The sequence below is a fragment of the Cajanus cajan genome, chromosome 6 (assembly GCF_000230855.2).
Source record: "Cajanus cajan strain Asha chromosome 6, NIPB_CcT2T_4, whole genome shotgun sequence".
NCBI classification, from domain to species: domain Eukaryota; kingdom Viridiplantae; phylum Streptophyta; class Magnoliopsida; order Fabales; family Fabaceae; genus Cajanus; species Cajanus cajan.
In genome coordinates, this window is record NC_138522.1 from 3,608,084 (window position 1) to 3,625,160 (window position 17,077).

The 17,077-nt window shown below is 29.1% G+C and overlaps 1 protein-coding gene across 4 annotated transcripts; it reads left to right on the forward strand.

Annotated features, from left to right (window-relative positions):
* The first annotated feature begins 7,420 nt into the window (after positions 1-7,420).
* On the forward strand, positions 7,421-16,263 carry LOC109787807 (D-lactate dehydrogenase (DUF668)). 4 transcript variants are annotated; one of them, XM_083076534.1, is made up of 13 exons: positions 7,684-7,824; positions 7,936-8,027; positions 8,740-9,056; positions 9,191-9,283; positions 9,393-9,483; positions 10,136-10,214; positions 10,877-10,974; positions 11,215-11,284; positions 11,652-11,755; positions 14,402-14,518; positions 14,975-15,051; positions 15,191-15,235; positions 15,352-16,263. In XM_083076534.1, exons 2-13 carry the CDS (start codon positions 8,025-8,027, stop codon positions 15,842-15,844), a joined length of 1,587 nt encoding a protein of 528 aa, XP_082932660.1. In that variant the 5' UTR covers positions 7,684-7,824; positions 7,936-8,024; the 3' UTR covers positions 15,845-16,263. The 4 variants fall into 4 exon arrangements, with proteins under 4 accessions (XP_020201965.1, XP_082932660.1, XP_020201967.1 ...); XM_020346376.3 differs by lacking the exon at positions 7,936-8,027 and having other exon boundaries at positions 7,421-7,824; XM_020346378.3 differs by lacking the exon at positions 7,936-8,027 and having other exon boundaries at positions 7,688-7,824; positions 8,747-9,056.
* Positions 16,264-17,077: the final 814 nt, after the last annotated feature.

The following is a 17,077-nucleotide window of genomic DNA, read 5'->3' on the forward strand; positions in this document are numbered from 1 at the left end:
ACAAAATAGGAGAATGGTATGAGAATAGTATTATATATGAGCAATGAACAATAGTGTAGTATTATTAGTAGAGAAAAAATGGAGAAGACAGGAGCATAGAAAAAAAAAGATGAAAAACTCACTTGAAAATTCTTAAAACACTTGAAAAATCATTTCAAACAATCCTTCAAAATCCGATGGGTTTGGATGGGATTGTTTTATGAATCTGGTATTTATAGATAACACTAGAAAGTCTTTCAAAATCCCTCTCACACAACAATCCTTTAAAATCCTTAAATTTTTGAATACCAATGGATTGTTTTTAAGTTGTAAAAAATCTCAAATGAATACCAATGGATTTTAATGGACTCTTTAAAAAATCCTAAAAATCCAGATTGAATACCACTGTATTGTTTTTAAGTGACATAAAATCCTGATTGAATACCAATGGACTTTTTTACTCAAAAAAAGTCTTTTAAAATCCTACGAAATCCTAAACCAATACACCCCCCTAAATGTATTTATAGTGACATAGCACAATTAAAAGATATAATTAATTGTCTGTGTAAAAAAAACTTTACATTAACAGTGTATAGGTGATTAACTCATTATAATTTTTTATCTATAGCAAGAGTTAATCATCTATACACTATTGATATAAAGTTTTTTTACACTAACAACCAATCATATTTTTTAATAGTGTCATGTCAATTACTTATTTAATGAATAAAAATAAAATAAAATAATTTAAAAGATATAATTAATTGTCAATGTAAAAACTTTACCGGCAGTGTATAAATAATTAACTTCTATAACAATACACTTTGTATTCTAATTTTTTTCACCATGTATATTTAAAGATAAAAATAAAATGTATAACTGTTCACTATTTTGTATTCTAATTTTTTTTATCAATACATTAGCGCCGATATATTAAGTAGGATAGAATGAGTTTGTTTAAACTTCTTTTTTTTAAAGCTTTTTTTGTAAATAAAAAAATATTTTTATTTTTTATATCTTTGTCTAATTTTTCTACTTTCTTTCATAAATAACTCTTATCTTCCTTAATTAAAGGTACTTGTTTTGATTTTTTTAAAAAAATTAATAAACAAACCCAAAATCTCACGACGATTAAGAAAAAGGTAATAGAATAATTGTTTAGCAATGAGTTTTACAAAACAAATGGAATATGTGTACTTAAGTAATTGCTTGTAACAAATTTTGACAGCAAATCTAAGGCAAACAATTTAATTAACACAAATAACAATACATCAATGCAAATAATATATATATATATATATATATATATATATATATATATATATATATATATATATATATATATATATGTGTGTGTGGAAAAAGAAACATCGGGTGTCTTTTAGTATTTATTTATATAAAGGACTAAATTATACTTTTGATATTTTATTTTATTTTTATTTATTTTGATTTTTTATCTTTTAAAAATGTTTGTTTCATCATTTATCTTTTAAATTTGGTGTTAATTTAGTCTTTTTGATTTTTTTTAGAGTATTTAAGATTTGAAACTTATTTCATAAGATTCATTTATATAAAAAAAAAATTAATGCAATTGAAGTTTAAATCAAATGTATTATAAACATCGTGAATATCAAATTTAAAAATATATATACATATATAATCTCATTATTTTCTAATTGTTCATAAGATATATTTTCACTTTGAGTATAACCTTTTTTTATTCAAACATCAACTACATTTCATAATTTTTATATAGATAAATCTAATGTTACAAGTTTCATATTTTGAATTTAAAAATTGATCTAAAATCATTTCACAAAATTCAAAATAATCATTATTTTAAAAACACCAAATTGATTCAAATATAAAAGATAAAGAACCAAAATATATATTTTAATAGATAAAAAATCAAGATGAATATAAAAAATAAGATAAAAGACCAACAATCTAAGTTAGCTTAAATAGATTAAACAAAAAATAGTGGAGTGAATGGTTAACTATTCATGAAAATAATGGTAGTTACTAAAAAAATTATTGATATTTTATTTTTCCTAATAATTGAAGGATATAAAGGTTTAATAAATGTGAAGTTAAAAAATGATTATTAATGGGAATATCCCTTTATATATTAGTATTTTTTTAATAAACACAAGGTATAATGATTCAGCAAATGTGGAAAGTAACATCCTTTTATACATTAGTATTTATAGAAATATAGATAAAGACAAATTCAAAATATTCACCCTAAACATATACAAGTGAATTGTAAAATTGAAATAAAACAAAATTAACATCAATAAAATGGGACGAAATATTTACTTGTATGTTAAGAGCAATGAAACAACAAATAGAGAAAATAAAGTAAGAATGCAAAAATAAAAAGAAAAATATAGAGATGATAGGTTGAAACAAGTTAAAAAGATTAATATAGGAGACATAAAGTGAGTGAATCATAAGGTATGTCAATGAATCATAAAAGGTCCATAAGAGAGTAACTAACAAATCTCACATGCATCAAATTATGGGATGCATTATGTTCAGAACGTGGAGGAAAAGAAAACATTGTGCATATAAAGAGAAAGAAAGAAGAAAAATAAAAGTCATGCAAAATATGGTAAATAAAATGTAGTATTAATTACCTCAGACGTAGAATTATGCTTGTCATGAAACATCACCATATACTAAATGTGATTTTTGATATAAATGGGATGTTGCAAATTTAAGTGACACAATTTTAAGTTTCACATAGAATGTGTCTTGCCATGATGGTTGCTCTACTAACACAATCAATTAATCAATATAAGAGAGTGAATCACAAGGCATGTCACAGGTCATACAAAGTCCCTAAGTGAGTGATCATAAACAAATTGTGCATGCAGCGGAATATGGGATACATCATGCCACAAACGTGGGAAAGGAAAATGATGTGCATGCATAAAAAAGAGATAGAAAACAAGTCAACTCAAATATGCTACAGAAAATGTAACATCTACCTTAGACAAGTATAACTATGCTTGTCACGAAACACCATCGTATACTAAATGTGATATTTTATTTTATATTAATTGGATGCTGCAAATTTAAGTGTCACATAGAGATAGAGTTGTGTGAACCTCGTGTAGTTCAGCGGTAGGAGTTGATCCATGTTTAAGTAAGGTCAGGAGTTTGAATCCTGTCTTGTGTATATAGCCGCGTTAACTCTTGGAGTCAGCTATCCCACCCTTTGAAGTGTCTTCAACGTATGAGGAAATTAGTCACTACTATCAGCGATGGATACTCTAAGGACGAACCAAAAAAAAAAATAGAGATGTGTCTTGGACAGCTAGTTGCTCTACCAACACAAAGAATTATTCAAAATAACCGAAATCACAAAAATTTTTTTATTTGGATCAATTCTATTTTGGTTATGGTGTGTAAAACTGAACTAAACTAAATTAAATATTTCTCTTATTTATCAAATTCAATGTTGTCTTTGCGCTCCTCTCCACCCTTATATTTGGAGATTTTACATTTTCAAATATTATTGTATATATTATTAAGAATATACTTTATAACACTTTTTTTAACTTTTTTATTAGTTAAATTTTGTTAAAAATTATATAATTGAAAATAAAAAAGTGTCACATTTTTTACCTAATAATGAGTTTTAATAATGATTTTATAGTTTCTAGCTAATTAATTTCAACTGATTATAAAAAGTGTGGTTAAGATAAATACGTTAAATAATGTGTTGTGAGCACTCATCTTTAAAAAGTGTCCTGTTACTTATTTGTTTTTTAACGTAAAGAAATTGGTTCTTTTAATTCTCTTAATAATGTCTGTAAGAAGAAGAAAAAAATGGTTTTGTATTTCTCTTTCTTTGCAGATGATGTGTTTATCTATTACAAAGTAAAAAATTTCACACGCAACTTATCTCTTCGACATTAAAAGAACTTTGCCTCAGATTGATTACTTTTTTTTAGTCAAATTATGGGACAAGTATATTTTTGTTTCAACCTTGATAGTTTGTTGATAGAATTTATTTTAATTTGAACGAGACCTAATTAAGAATCAATAACATGTTAATAAGACTGTTTCAACCGATAATGAATTAGGGTGAGTTGGGGTTGGATTTATTTTTGTCAAAGAAAATTTGATATTTTGACTAGATTATTTTTTAAATTTTAAATTTGATTAGATTATTATCCAAAAATATATGAAATAAGATCGAGTCAATCAAACTTTACATTAAGTTAATTTTAACATTATATTTGGTTAAGTTATAAATTAAAAGAAATGTATAATTTAAATTAGAGTATATTTTATAATATATATTAAATAAATAATTTTATTATAAATAAAATATTATTTTATAAAAAATATTGATGATTAAATAATTTTTATTTTTAATACATAATAATTCAATAAAATCAATAATTTTTAAGATAATATTATATATTAAATAGGGTTTGACGATCCGAAATATGATCTGAATTTGTCCTAAAAATATGATAAGTTCAATTTCAAAGCTCAAACATGTCCAAATCAACACTAGGGACTAGTAAACTTGATTAGGTCATACTCACTCCTATGATATATAAATTTTAATATTATATACATAATCGGTAATCATAATAATAAAAAGAGTAAATTATTTACTCTCTCCTGAAAGATAAGAGTATTATAATGTTATCTCCTCTTGTGTTAAAATTAAAAGTGTTCATGGTACAATTTAATTTGATTTTGACCTTAAAAATTATCTAAATCAAACAATAAAATTAAATGTAATTTGATTTGATTTAAATTTAATGAATTATGAAATGCAAACTAAATCAAACTAATTTCTTATGGTTTTGTTTAGTTTAGATTTTTGCGGTTTTTTAAATTTTGTATTTAAAATTCAACTAAAAATGTATAATACTATATTATTTATTTAAGATCACACATCAAAATTAAACTAAAAGTATACTAAAATATTTTGACCACTTAATATATATTTAACAACAATACTTAATTTAGTTAAAACATTTCTTTAATATAATTTTAATTATCATATTAAATATTTTTTCTCATACATACACATATATATATATATATAGATACTTTTGAGTAACTTACAAACTTATAAAATATATATTACGTGTCAATTTTGTACACCTAATAATATAGTCCTGTATCCAAATCTTGTTGCTATCATCATAATTCTAATGGATAAAAAAAATAACTTGTAGCTTTTTATTTATAAACTATATTTTTAGTCACAAATTTGTCAAACCTCATATATATATATATATATATTAATACAAAATTCACTTTAAGTCTCTTAACTATTATTTCTCAATATGTTAGTTATTGAATTTAGTCTCTTAACAATTACAATAATTTTATTTTCAACAACAAGTATAATTGTTAAATGATGTGATAATCACAGAGTTTACAATGTAATAGAGTTGTTGAAGTGAGACAACTTGATTAATCATATGTTCGCAAAAAATTGAGATATTAATCAAATCTAACTTGATTTTTAATGAGTCAAAAAATAGCCAATTTGACTCAACTCATCACAAATTATTAGGTTAAACAAGTTAATTTATTTAAAATAAAATATAAAAAATAGAATCAAACATTAATTTTATTTTTTTTTGCGATACAATATTATAATAGTTAAACAATTGAATGTGCTTGTTTAATTTGTGTACTTGGCATTAATTTGTGTACTTGGTTTGAAGGCCACAAGAAATATTGTTGTGGCATCACTTTCTTGCCATTATAGCTATATCTTGGAAAAAAGTAAGGAGAATAGTGTTTATTCCAAAAAAAATATTGTAATAAAGAAAAATTATTTTTTTATTGAAAATAAATATAAAAAGACTTTTTTTCTACACAAAGACGTGTATTCTTTATGCATAGTATTTTTTATAGAGCAAAATAATTTGTAGGAGGAAGACTAAGATGGAACAGTTTAACGTTTCTTTAATAATTGAAATTATGAATTAAGGTAAACATAATTCAAAGATCGTGATTTTGGTACTTGAATTTTGATTCATAGGTTCGATGGTTTATGTTTTTGTTTATCCTGGCTGGTTTTGTTTACCGTGAGATATTGGTTTTATGTTAAGACCATGTTTTAGTAAATTATTGATTTTGTGTTTTAGATTATAATTTAACATGTTGCTGATTTTGTTTTATTATAATTTAGTGAGTTATTGATTTGTTCAATAATTAATAGACTAAAATTATCAAAAAACTATTGAATAACAAAAAAACTTTTTTATGAAAAGATGAAGAACTAAAACCAATAAATAAATTTGGAAGAAGTAAAAATGAATTTCGTAGAAAAAAGATTAAAATTGTAATTTTAAAAAAAGTTGCACATAAATGCATGTTATTGATCGAAGACTTGACAGCTTACATAACTACAATGTTAGTAGTGCAAAATGCGAGATAAACAAATGTAAAAAAAAAAAATTAAACGACAAAAACTGGTTAAACTTTTATTTAGAGACTAGAAATAAAATTCAAAAAAGTTTTTAAACTGAAAACATATTTAATATAAAAAATTATAAAAATATTAAATTTTGATTTTTAAATTTTATTGAAATTAATTGATGATTAAGTCTTAATATTTATTGACATTTAAGTGATAAAATATGATATTTAAAGTTGATAAAATTAAAAAAATAATTATTTAAATAAATTTTATTAATAAAATAAATATCAATTACTCCTAAAAGATTTTTTTATATATTATTTTTAAAATTTTATTTTTACATGCTACATCATTAAATATCAACATTTTTTAAGTGGTGACAATTAAATAAATAATATTAATTAATGATTAATGAATATAAAATTAGATAATAAAATTAGAATTTCATATTTTTAACAGTAGAAAATTAAATATTTTTATTTTAAAATAAAAAAATCATAATTATATGTAGAGAAAAATAAATAAAGAAAATAAAAGTGAGATTTATCCTTAAAATATTTACATAATATTGTTTTATTTTTGTATTTTATTTTACCGTGAGAAGCAAACTAGAGCAAAACTGATTGGTTGACCAAACTGAATGAAACTTCAATTTTCTAACACAAAACACCGACCTATGAACCGAAAATAGGGATTTATGCCCACAGAATGGTATTAAATTGCAAGTTAAGGCCTAGCCTGTAGGCTACGCATGGTTGGACCGAACCCATAATAGTCAACCCATTATCCCTTGCTACAAGTAACCTATTAAAGAATTAAACAACTAGTAAGAATTTTTTTAACATATTAAAATATTAGAATTACTTACATATATGATTTTTTCTTTATCATTCGGATTCGAATTTAGCAAGAAAAAACCCTTAAAAATAAAAAGAAAATGTGTTTTAAAAAATAACATTACCGTTTATGTTTTTTTCTTACACAGTTGACACGTGACAAGTCTCTTGTGTCTTCTTCTAATTTTCTTTCCTTACTAGTAATCTTCCCTATACTTCTTGGCTCACTTACTGCCACCAACTAATTCCAATGACCAAAACCCTCGTCGCGATCTCACTACGAACTCCTATTGCCACTACTGCAACCACCACATGGCGGGGCCTTCCGATTCAAAGGTTGAATTCCTGGCGTGGCTCTCTCAAGTGATGAGAGGTCTCTGCTCGCGTTCCGACGAGGATGACCGAGTCTTCGTCAACGCCGACGCCGCTCATACCAAGCCTACCACCAACCACTCTGCCGTCGCGCCGCAGAGAATGGAGAGGAACGTTCCGGACCCTTCTAGGACCTACGGCGGACCTTCTGCCGCGGTGGAGGAACACTTTTACGATGGAATCCCGTTCTACGTCGAGGACTCTTCGTCTAACAAGTCTAGGTCAAAGGTCAAACCGTTTCTCTATTGTGGATATACTTAACTGCGAGATGATTTGTCTATCGGTTTTGTGTCAACGTCGCAGTATCGGAGACTGAACCGTTGTTGATGATTTTGATAGGCGAGGCGAGAAATTCATGGATCGCGACGTGTTTGAACTAGTGAAGATGCGATTTGAGTAGATAGTATTTGTAACTCTGGTGATAACTTATGGTGTGTGTATAGTTGGAAATGAGGTTTTGTAATTAGGATTTAGGGTTAGTTTGTTTGCAATTTTAGGATTTTGTTGTTTATCTTGTTTATGTACTTGAGGCTTTAAGATTAGGTTGTTTGTGCTAGTGAGGATAATTGTCCAAGGTGTTTGGATGCCAACAGGATTTATTTTGGATATAAATCAAGCCATAGGATTCTCGCTAAATAGTTTAAGCTTTTAGGAGAATTGGAGCCTGTTTAGATTAACTTCTTCAGAAACACTTCTAAGAGAGAAAAATAGAAAGGAAAAATGAAATAAGTTTCTCCCAAGTTAAAATTAGCTTAAGCATAAGCTAGTTTATTAAAGCTTTCTCATATTGGCTTCTCTAAAATCTTATTTTTAACTTATGCATGAGTTAGTTATAGTTTATAGAGAGTCTTTTCTTCTTCTTAATTTTGTATTATAAAAATACTTATGGAGAAACTTATCCAAATGGATCTTGGTCCCTGATTTGGTGTCAAAGCTTCAAATGATTAATTGGTTAGGTGCCATTCTACATTACAGTGATGAATTGTTGCACCACAAGATAAAATGGGCTTGTGCATTGTCTATGCATCTAATCTGAGGGTTTTTTTAGGCGAGGGGGCATGTATTAAACCATTCATTTGCTTCTGTGTAGATAGAATAATGTTGGGGAAAAATGAAAATGTATTCTGAGCTCTTCCATTTCAGGTCTCAGAGGTGAGTTTACGCTTGGGCAGAGCTGGATTTGGGAAGGCAGTAGAGGTTTTGGACACCCTTGGGAGCAGCATGACAAATTTAAATGCTAGCAGTGGGTTTGTTTCTGGAGCTGCGATAAAGGGGAATGAAATTTCTATCTTAGCATTTGAGGTTGCTAACACAATTGTCAAAGGTTTTAATCTTCTGCAATCTCTTTCCCCAAAAAGTATTAGGCATTTAAAAGAAGAGGTACTTCTTTCTCCTGCTGTGCAAGATTTAGTATCAAAGGACATGGATGAACTTCTGAGGATTGTGGCAGCAGACAAGAGGTAAATATTGGATTAAATCAAATTACTAATCATGACTTTTGTACCATGAATAAACTAACTATTTTATTGTTTTGCATTACCATGACTCTTAAATTAAAATGTTAACTGTATATAATTTTGGATTATGTTGTCAGGCAGGAATTGAAAGTTTTTTCTGATGAGGTGATTCGTTTTGGAAATCGTTCAAAGAATCCTCAATGGCACAACTTAGACCGTTACTTTGAGAAGTAATATAAATTGTACTCACTCAATTCATCTAACCTTTCATTCATCTCCAAAAAAATATTTAGCCTTTCTTATATTTATTCTGAACTGTATTTTCACTGTAAATTTTAGGGTTAGCAGAGAATTAAATGCTCAAAGACTGTCAAGAGATGAGGCAGAATCAATAATGCAACAATTGATGACTTTGGTTCAGTTTACAGCTGTGAGTGTATTCCTTGTGTTACTAAAGAAAATGCTTAGTGTTGCTCAAGGACTGATAGTAACTTTTGAAGCTGAAAATATAAGAAATTAAAAAAAAGAATTCTTTATGAAAGTATCTGCAATTTTAGAATAATTAAGTTTATAAATGATTGCTCATTAATCCACTCTTTTAATATTGTTAAAAATGTTGAGTTTCTGAGAAAGTGAAAGAATCTTGTAACTGAACAACTTAATTTCATTATTAATCAATCGTTATTCATTACAATGAGATGAGTTATCTATTTATAAATGATATGACAGCGCTAACCAGGGATTAGCAGACTTTACAGTGAACTAACGAATGGCCAACTACCCATAGCAGAATGGAACTAATACAAAACTGAAATACTATATTTCCATCATATCTGACACTAATAAACCAGTTGAGTGAGTGATTGCCCCTAAATAGATATGATGGAATTTTTCAGTTATGATGGAAATATAATATATCGCACCTTTTGTTGCATCCACTCATTTGCTGCTATTTTGCAGTTACTTAAGATTCTCTATTATCTTTCCTTTGCTGCAACCAAGTGCTCCATGCATTTTCTTTTTATTCAATGTAGTAATTTTTTATGTCGAAAGAAATTGAAAATCAATTTCTGTGGCTACAGGAATTGTACCATGAATTACATGCTTTGGATAGATTTGAACAAGATATTCAGCAGAAATGTGAGGAGGATGATCAAAGAGGTATTCATGGAATATTTTTACCCATGAGCTGTGGCATAATATGCATCTTTTGTTTGTAACCAGCAATTTTTAACCCTAAATCTGAAGCTCTTAAAGGAGTTATAATTTAAAGTGAAGATTAATTTTGGTATTTAGATGGTGATAAATGTTTGGAACGTTTGGACAGAGTTTGCGTTAATCATGTAATTGGTTGAGATGTTTAAAAAGATATATGCTAGCATCAACAACTCTTTCATCAATGACTCTGAAATGAGTACATGATCTAGAATAACTAGCTATCTATATTTGCTTTTGTTGAATCCTTTTCCCCCTCCTTTTTGCTATTCTGTTCTGAATGCCTTCTGCATCTGCCATTGGGTCTCATTGAAAATCATCCCTGTTAAATTGTAACACTTTACAGTCAGATGACATCATGACAGTTGCCAAAACACCTACTTTTGTTTTTGCTAACATTTGTTTTAATATTTTTTGGAGCCAGAACTACATACTATTGTTGACAATGCATTCTAAATGCCTAAATGGTTGTTTACTGTATTACACATTTTTGAAGAAAAAGTCACTTTGGTTCAATAGTTTGACCTTGCAATATATTGAGCAATATTTGTTTATGTAGTCTCTTATAGATATGCTTTTGACCTTCAGTATCTCTCTTCATCATGTAGGTGATAGCCTTGCATTCTTGAAGGCAGAAATTAAAAGTCAAAAGAAGCAAATTAGACATCTAAAGAAAAAATCACTCTGGTCTAGAAGTTTAGAGGAGGTAACTTCAGGCTGCTTCTCTGCACAATGTGTTTATCTTGTCTGTCAGTACCCTCCTCCTTGTTTGTTGTATCCTCTTTTAGACTGTCATTGTATATTTGTATCCAATCAATGTATAATGCTAAAGTAGTGTAGAGAAATAATTTTTATAAATAGATGATATATCTGATTTCATGTTGTGCATATCATAAATGGAGAACTGAGTAAAGTTTAATATAATTCATAATCTAATGGGTTACAGGTTATGGAGGAACTTGTAGACATTGTCCATTTTTTGCATTTGGAGATTAGCAATGCCTTTGGCAATGCAGGTTTGTTCCCACTAAAGGCCATTAGATTATGGTTGCTTCACTTGATTTGTTTTGCTGTCCTACTGCCACTTAATGTATTAAGTATTAATTATCAGTTCTTATCAATGTGATGATTTAGTTAACCCAAGTGTTAGCCTCTGCAAATATCCGCTATGTTAGCCTTATTTTGTGGTAATTCTTATTTTAAATTAGAAACGGAGAAAAAGGTGGATGTGTTTCTTTTCTTTTGGAGGGGGGAGGGGGAGGGGGAGGGGTGCGCCACTGTATTTATGTTCTCAATTTATTATCAAATTGCTGTTAAAACCAGTTTGAAATGAAATCTATATTCTACATATCTGTAATGTTGTTTATCCATGGGCACCTGCAGATGGCCACAAACCATTAATTGGACACATGAGCAATCGACAAAGATTGGGCCATGCAGGCCTCGCTTTGCATTATGCAAATATAGTGCTTCAAATTGATACTCTTGTGAGTTAATCTTTATTGTATTTACTTCATTCCATCTCTGTTCAATTTTTGTGCCTTACCATGAACCTGGTGAAAGTTAATAGAGTTTCTAGAGTTGCTTCTCTTCTTGCCTTTAAGTATTGAATTTCTTCTGTTACTTCTCTGTGACTTCCCTTCTATTACTTTCAGATTTGATGTAATTAGATGTTTGGATTACTCTGTATCTTTTTATCATTAATTAATATTAAGAGGGAAACTCAACTATGAATCAATTGTAAAGTAAACTAAGCATTTAACTTTTATAAATTTTGCTCCCATTGACATCAAATGGCGCAATTTTGGTAGAAAATTCCATGTACTTTCTAGTTTCTATTTTCTAATACCAATTGTGATAAGAACCTTGGGAGTACCCCACAACAAAAGCTAGTTGTTGTAGATGGATAGTCCAATGTGGCAGACCTACATTATAATGAGGGTGGACATATGCACCCCCTCATTTTAATTATATTATTACTGTATGTTTAAAAATATTGTATTTTGCAGTCTCTAGTTTTATATATTGAACTTACTGATTATTGTTTTTGACATTTATATTTTGTTCTTTGTATATGTGATGATGATTATTAATTTTTATTTTTTAAAAAAAATTGCCCCCACTAACCTAGGGTCTTGGATCCGCCAGGCCTTATAAACCTCACACTAGTAGAATCCCATACTTCCAATATGGGACTCAACTCCCAAACCTTACATTTGGATTCTAACAAATTGCCTTTCAGGTTGTTACACCATCTGTGACCTAGATTTAAAAGTTGATGAGTATACTTGTTTAAAGTGAAAATAGGAAGATATTCAACATTTAAAGATTTATAACATTTTCTAATAAAATAATATTCTCTACTCTGTGGGTTGTGACACAGTGACAGTGAATTTAATACCAAGGTGCCTATGTATTTGGTGATCATGTTTGTGATCTAAATAGACTAGGGGGTGAATTATTGGTGTTTTTTTTATTTTTTTATTTTTGAAGTTCTGAACCTGCTATGTAGCTGTTTTAGACTTTTGTGAAGGTTCTTATACCAAGTGCTTATCAGTTATCAATTGATTTCATGTGTTGAGTCGACCTAAACAACCCCAACAACCAGCTTTGATACCAATTGATAAGCACCTAAGCAGGGAACCCTCTCTTGAAAGCCGCTGTTAAGAACTTAAGATGAGAGAACCAAAAACTTAAATACTCCACTGAACATCCCATACTACTCAATGTGGGACTTGCACCCCATAATACCTTTTCCTATCAGATCCTATATATTAATTTGTTGACAATGCTCAACCTGGGTGCATGAATTGGGCATGTCATCAACAAATTGAAATGCACATGTTAGGTCTGCACTTATTTGTTCATGAATTTGTTTGGTACAGACAGTTTGCTCACAACTAACCAGGGGTGACAAATGAATAGAATGAATAATTTTTTAGATGGATCATAATGGATCAGATATACATAATTCATTAATCCATTTAGGTCCATTAAAAATTCACATAAAAATCCAATCCATTTAAAACAAAAAAATCCATCCATTAACAATTTTTTCATGGATGGATATCCAATTCAACCATAAAAGTAATGTTTTAAAAATTCAATATTTTTTATTTTTGAAATATTTTATTTCTCTCTTTTTTCTTTTTAAGTCATAACATTCTTATATAATTTCTAAAATTCACAAGATTTTTTTTTTATGTCAAAAAAATCTTTTAAAATCTTAATCCAATAAATATCTCATATTGTAATCGAATAGATTTTGAAAAAGTAGTAATTGAGTTATTAACCATCCATAAAATTAAATGAGTGGATTGGATTCTATCCATTATTTATATTTCTTGTAATGGATGGATTGGATGAATTTACTTGGGGATAGATCGGATGGATGATGCATAAATGGATTCACTTGTTACTCCTACAACTAACATATTAGGAGGTTGGGCATCTTTATATTTATTTCATTAGCATTATTCTTTGATCTGGTTGTACATTTAACATTTATGTTTGACTATATGATAATTGGTATATGATTTCATGGGTTGGGTAGTCCTGACCAACCTGAGCTAAAATTGCTGGATTGGGTTTGGTTGATTAGTTGGATCAATTTGAAAATTGATGCATTTGAAGTAATAATTGGGTCAAGTATCATGTTTGGAAAATTCTCACCCAACCTGACCATATTCAAATATAAAATACTTAAAATGTAATTACGCTCAATCTTCAATTTCATTTATTTAATCTTTTTTTCATCTAACTTTTGAGACTAGATCTCTATTTTCCTTCATTTTTTATTTTACTTTTTTAGTTTCATTTCCCTATTTTGTGTATTTCTTTCCATTCTTTAAAAAGTATTTAACCTGATGACCCAAATCTGGACCAACCCAATCATGATCAGGTTTGGGTTGAGCCACACACATTTAACAAACTTGACCTGGCCATTATCATTCAGTTTGGATTCAAGATTTCCCCCAAAACCTGACCCATGTTTACTCTTAACGTTGGTCCCCTTTGTACTTTTTCCTTGATTTAATAAGGTGTAGTTATATACACTTATTCATAGTTCAAATTGTCTTGCTAAGTTAGTGCATTGAATAACTTTGTACTGAGACTGATGTTGGCACTTTCAGGTAGCTAGATCCTCTATGCCTCCTGCAAATACTAAGGATGCATTATATCAAAGCTTGCCTCCTAATATAAAATTAGCTTTGCGCTCCAAATTGCCATCCCTTCGTGTTGTCGAAGAGGTATGATTACCTGCTGATACTTTTTCTATTATTACCACTTTGTTAAAAAACCACAGAAAAAAATAAGTAAAAAGTTTAGTATAGAGATAGAGAAGCTTTAGATTGAAACACACTTCCTCTAGTCCACAACAGACAAGGGAAGAATATACTAACTATATAGTTGTTAATCAGCAACTCCTTAACCAACCTCCTCAATCAGTCAATCCTCATTTAATGACATTAATTTTGTTAAGCTATGCTTTTTTCACCCATATGACATGCCTTCATCCTCTCCTAGATGGTTAACTCACTGCATAACATCTTAATTATTTAGCATGCTGAGGGAAATGGTCAATACCCTTTTCACCCTTTTAAGAATAAGTTTTCTTCTACTTAAAGCTTTCCACTTTCAATCAAGATGAAAATCTCCTTAGTTTTTTTTGCTCTTTCCTCATGGTTGCTGTCTGAATCTTGCAGCTAACTATAGCAGATATCACAGATGAGATGGAGAAAACATTACATTGGTTGGCCCCCATGGCCACTAACACATCCAAGTAAGATATGTGGCTTTTTGTCATCTAGTTCCTATTACCCATGTGAAAAGCTTTCTTTTATAATCAGTATATTTACTTTATATAAGCTAACTCTAGTCCTTATTGGCCTTTTCTTTTGTTTGTTTCAAAATTGGTTCAGAGCTCATCATGGCTTTGGTTGGGTAGGGGAGTGGGCAAACACAGGGTAAGTAGCAAGCCTCTGCTGCTCTATTTTGAAATCGAAATTTGTATGTTTTTCCTTTCTGTATTTTCCTTGTTTTTAATCCATTCCCATTTTAAATACTTGCTTGGTTTTTGAAGGTCTGAGGTAAACAGGAAGAGTGGTGTAATGCAGATTGAGACATTCCACCATGCAGACAAAGACAAAGTGGAATATTATATTCTTGAACTTCTCTTGTGGCTTCATCGCATGGTGATCAGAAGTAAGGCTGTTAGTGATGCTAGCAAAGTAAGGTCTGCCATCAAGTCCCCTGTTGGCGCTGCCTTGCAAAAGACAAATAAGCAGTCTATAAATGCAGCAACATTATCATTATTAACAATCGACGAGCAAAACATGCTGCAGGATGTAAAAAACAAAATATCAGCTAGACGGATAAGTAAAAGCTTGGACTTTGACAGTGCGAATATTAGATTCAGGGAGAACTGTAGATTGACCAAGAGTAGAAGTCATTCATCAAGTAAAAGCAAGGAAATGTCTTTTAATAGGATTTTGTCTAAGCTTCCAGTGATTGATTTTGATATTGACAAAGAAAGAGCATTGAACGTGATCGACAGACTGGATGGGGTGAGATAATTTGCAAGGTTGCATTGCATGTTTGCCTTTGAAATGAATGGAAAAGAGCAATAATACAGATGGACATAGGAGTGGGTTTTCTTTCTATGCATATATATGCCACATTCTTGTTGCAAGCGTTGAATGGCGTATTTTTGCGGCACCTTTGGTACTTTGGACATTGAAGCTCCATGTGATGTAGATATCATCTTTATATGACAGGCACCAAGGTAAGTGCTGTTGGGACGATAGGCCTTCATGCTTGTTTCAATGTGACTGCAAAGCCCACTTAATATGGGAGCGGACTGGTTCATTGTCGAGTGTATATATTGTGAGGTAATGAGGATATAGCGCCCATCATTTTGCACAGCTTTTCCTTTTGTGGGTTTGGCTACCCATGCTCACTACTGAATCTAGATTTTGTCGTTATGATTTTTCCACATCTTTTTTACATCAACTTTACTCTTTTTTATCTCTTACATCGCGCTATATGTTACATCTCAATTATAGCATTATAGCAGTAATAATAGTTATAATAATAATATAAGTTAGTAGGATAATTATGCATCTTATAGGATAATGGCTACATTCTACTTCCTTTTATATCTGTAATTTTGAATTATTGAATTGATAGGATAATATAAAGGACAAAATTTAGATGCGGTTTTTATTGATATTTTTGGTATTATTATTATTTAATTAGAATTGTTGTTTCACCTTGGAGCATTTACAATGGTAGCTTACAAAATAACTCTCTTAGGGAAGTAATGTTTCTTTTTAGTCTGAGGCCGTTAGAAGCAATTGAATTGGAGTGTTTTTGGGCAAAGGTTGTTTTAGCTAGCAACGTGCAAGTCAACCAACAAATATTAAAAAATATATTTTTTATTTTATCGTTGTAAATGTAATGGTTACTTTTTTTGTTTTGTTTTTTCATTTGTATATAAATAAATATTTTTCTAAAGAAAAATTGTACAACTAAACATCTTAAATTTTTCTCACTCTAAAATTTATTTTCAACTTCTTTTCATTATATAATTCAAACCAAAATCCATGGTTTAACAAAAGTAGTTATTAATAATTTTATTATTTTTTTATTGTACCAACAAATTATTTAAATAATGATAAAATAAAAAATTTGTTATTTTTTTTTAAAATAATTAATTTATAAATAAACAAATTATTATAAATTAATAAATATGTTTATAATAAAATATAATGATGTAAGCTTTTTGGTGGAATCTATTGGAAGTATCC

Bases quoted from the DNA above. Each gene is read 5' to 3' on its own strand.
- LOC109787807 (XM_020346376.3), top strand. From the start codon at position 7,537: ATGGCGGGGCCTTCCGATTCAAAGGTTGAATTCCTGGCGTGGCTCTCT. The intron at 9,057-9,190 runs GTAAATATTGGA...TTATGTTGTCAG, and splicing joins ATTGTGGCAGCAGACAAGAG to GCAGGAATTGAAAGTTTTTT. The intron at 9,284-9,392 runs GTAATATAAATT...TGTAAATTTTAG, and splicing joins TTAGACCGTTACTTTGAGAA to GGTTAGCAGAGAATTAAATG.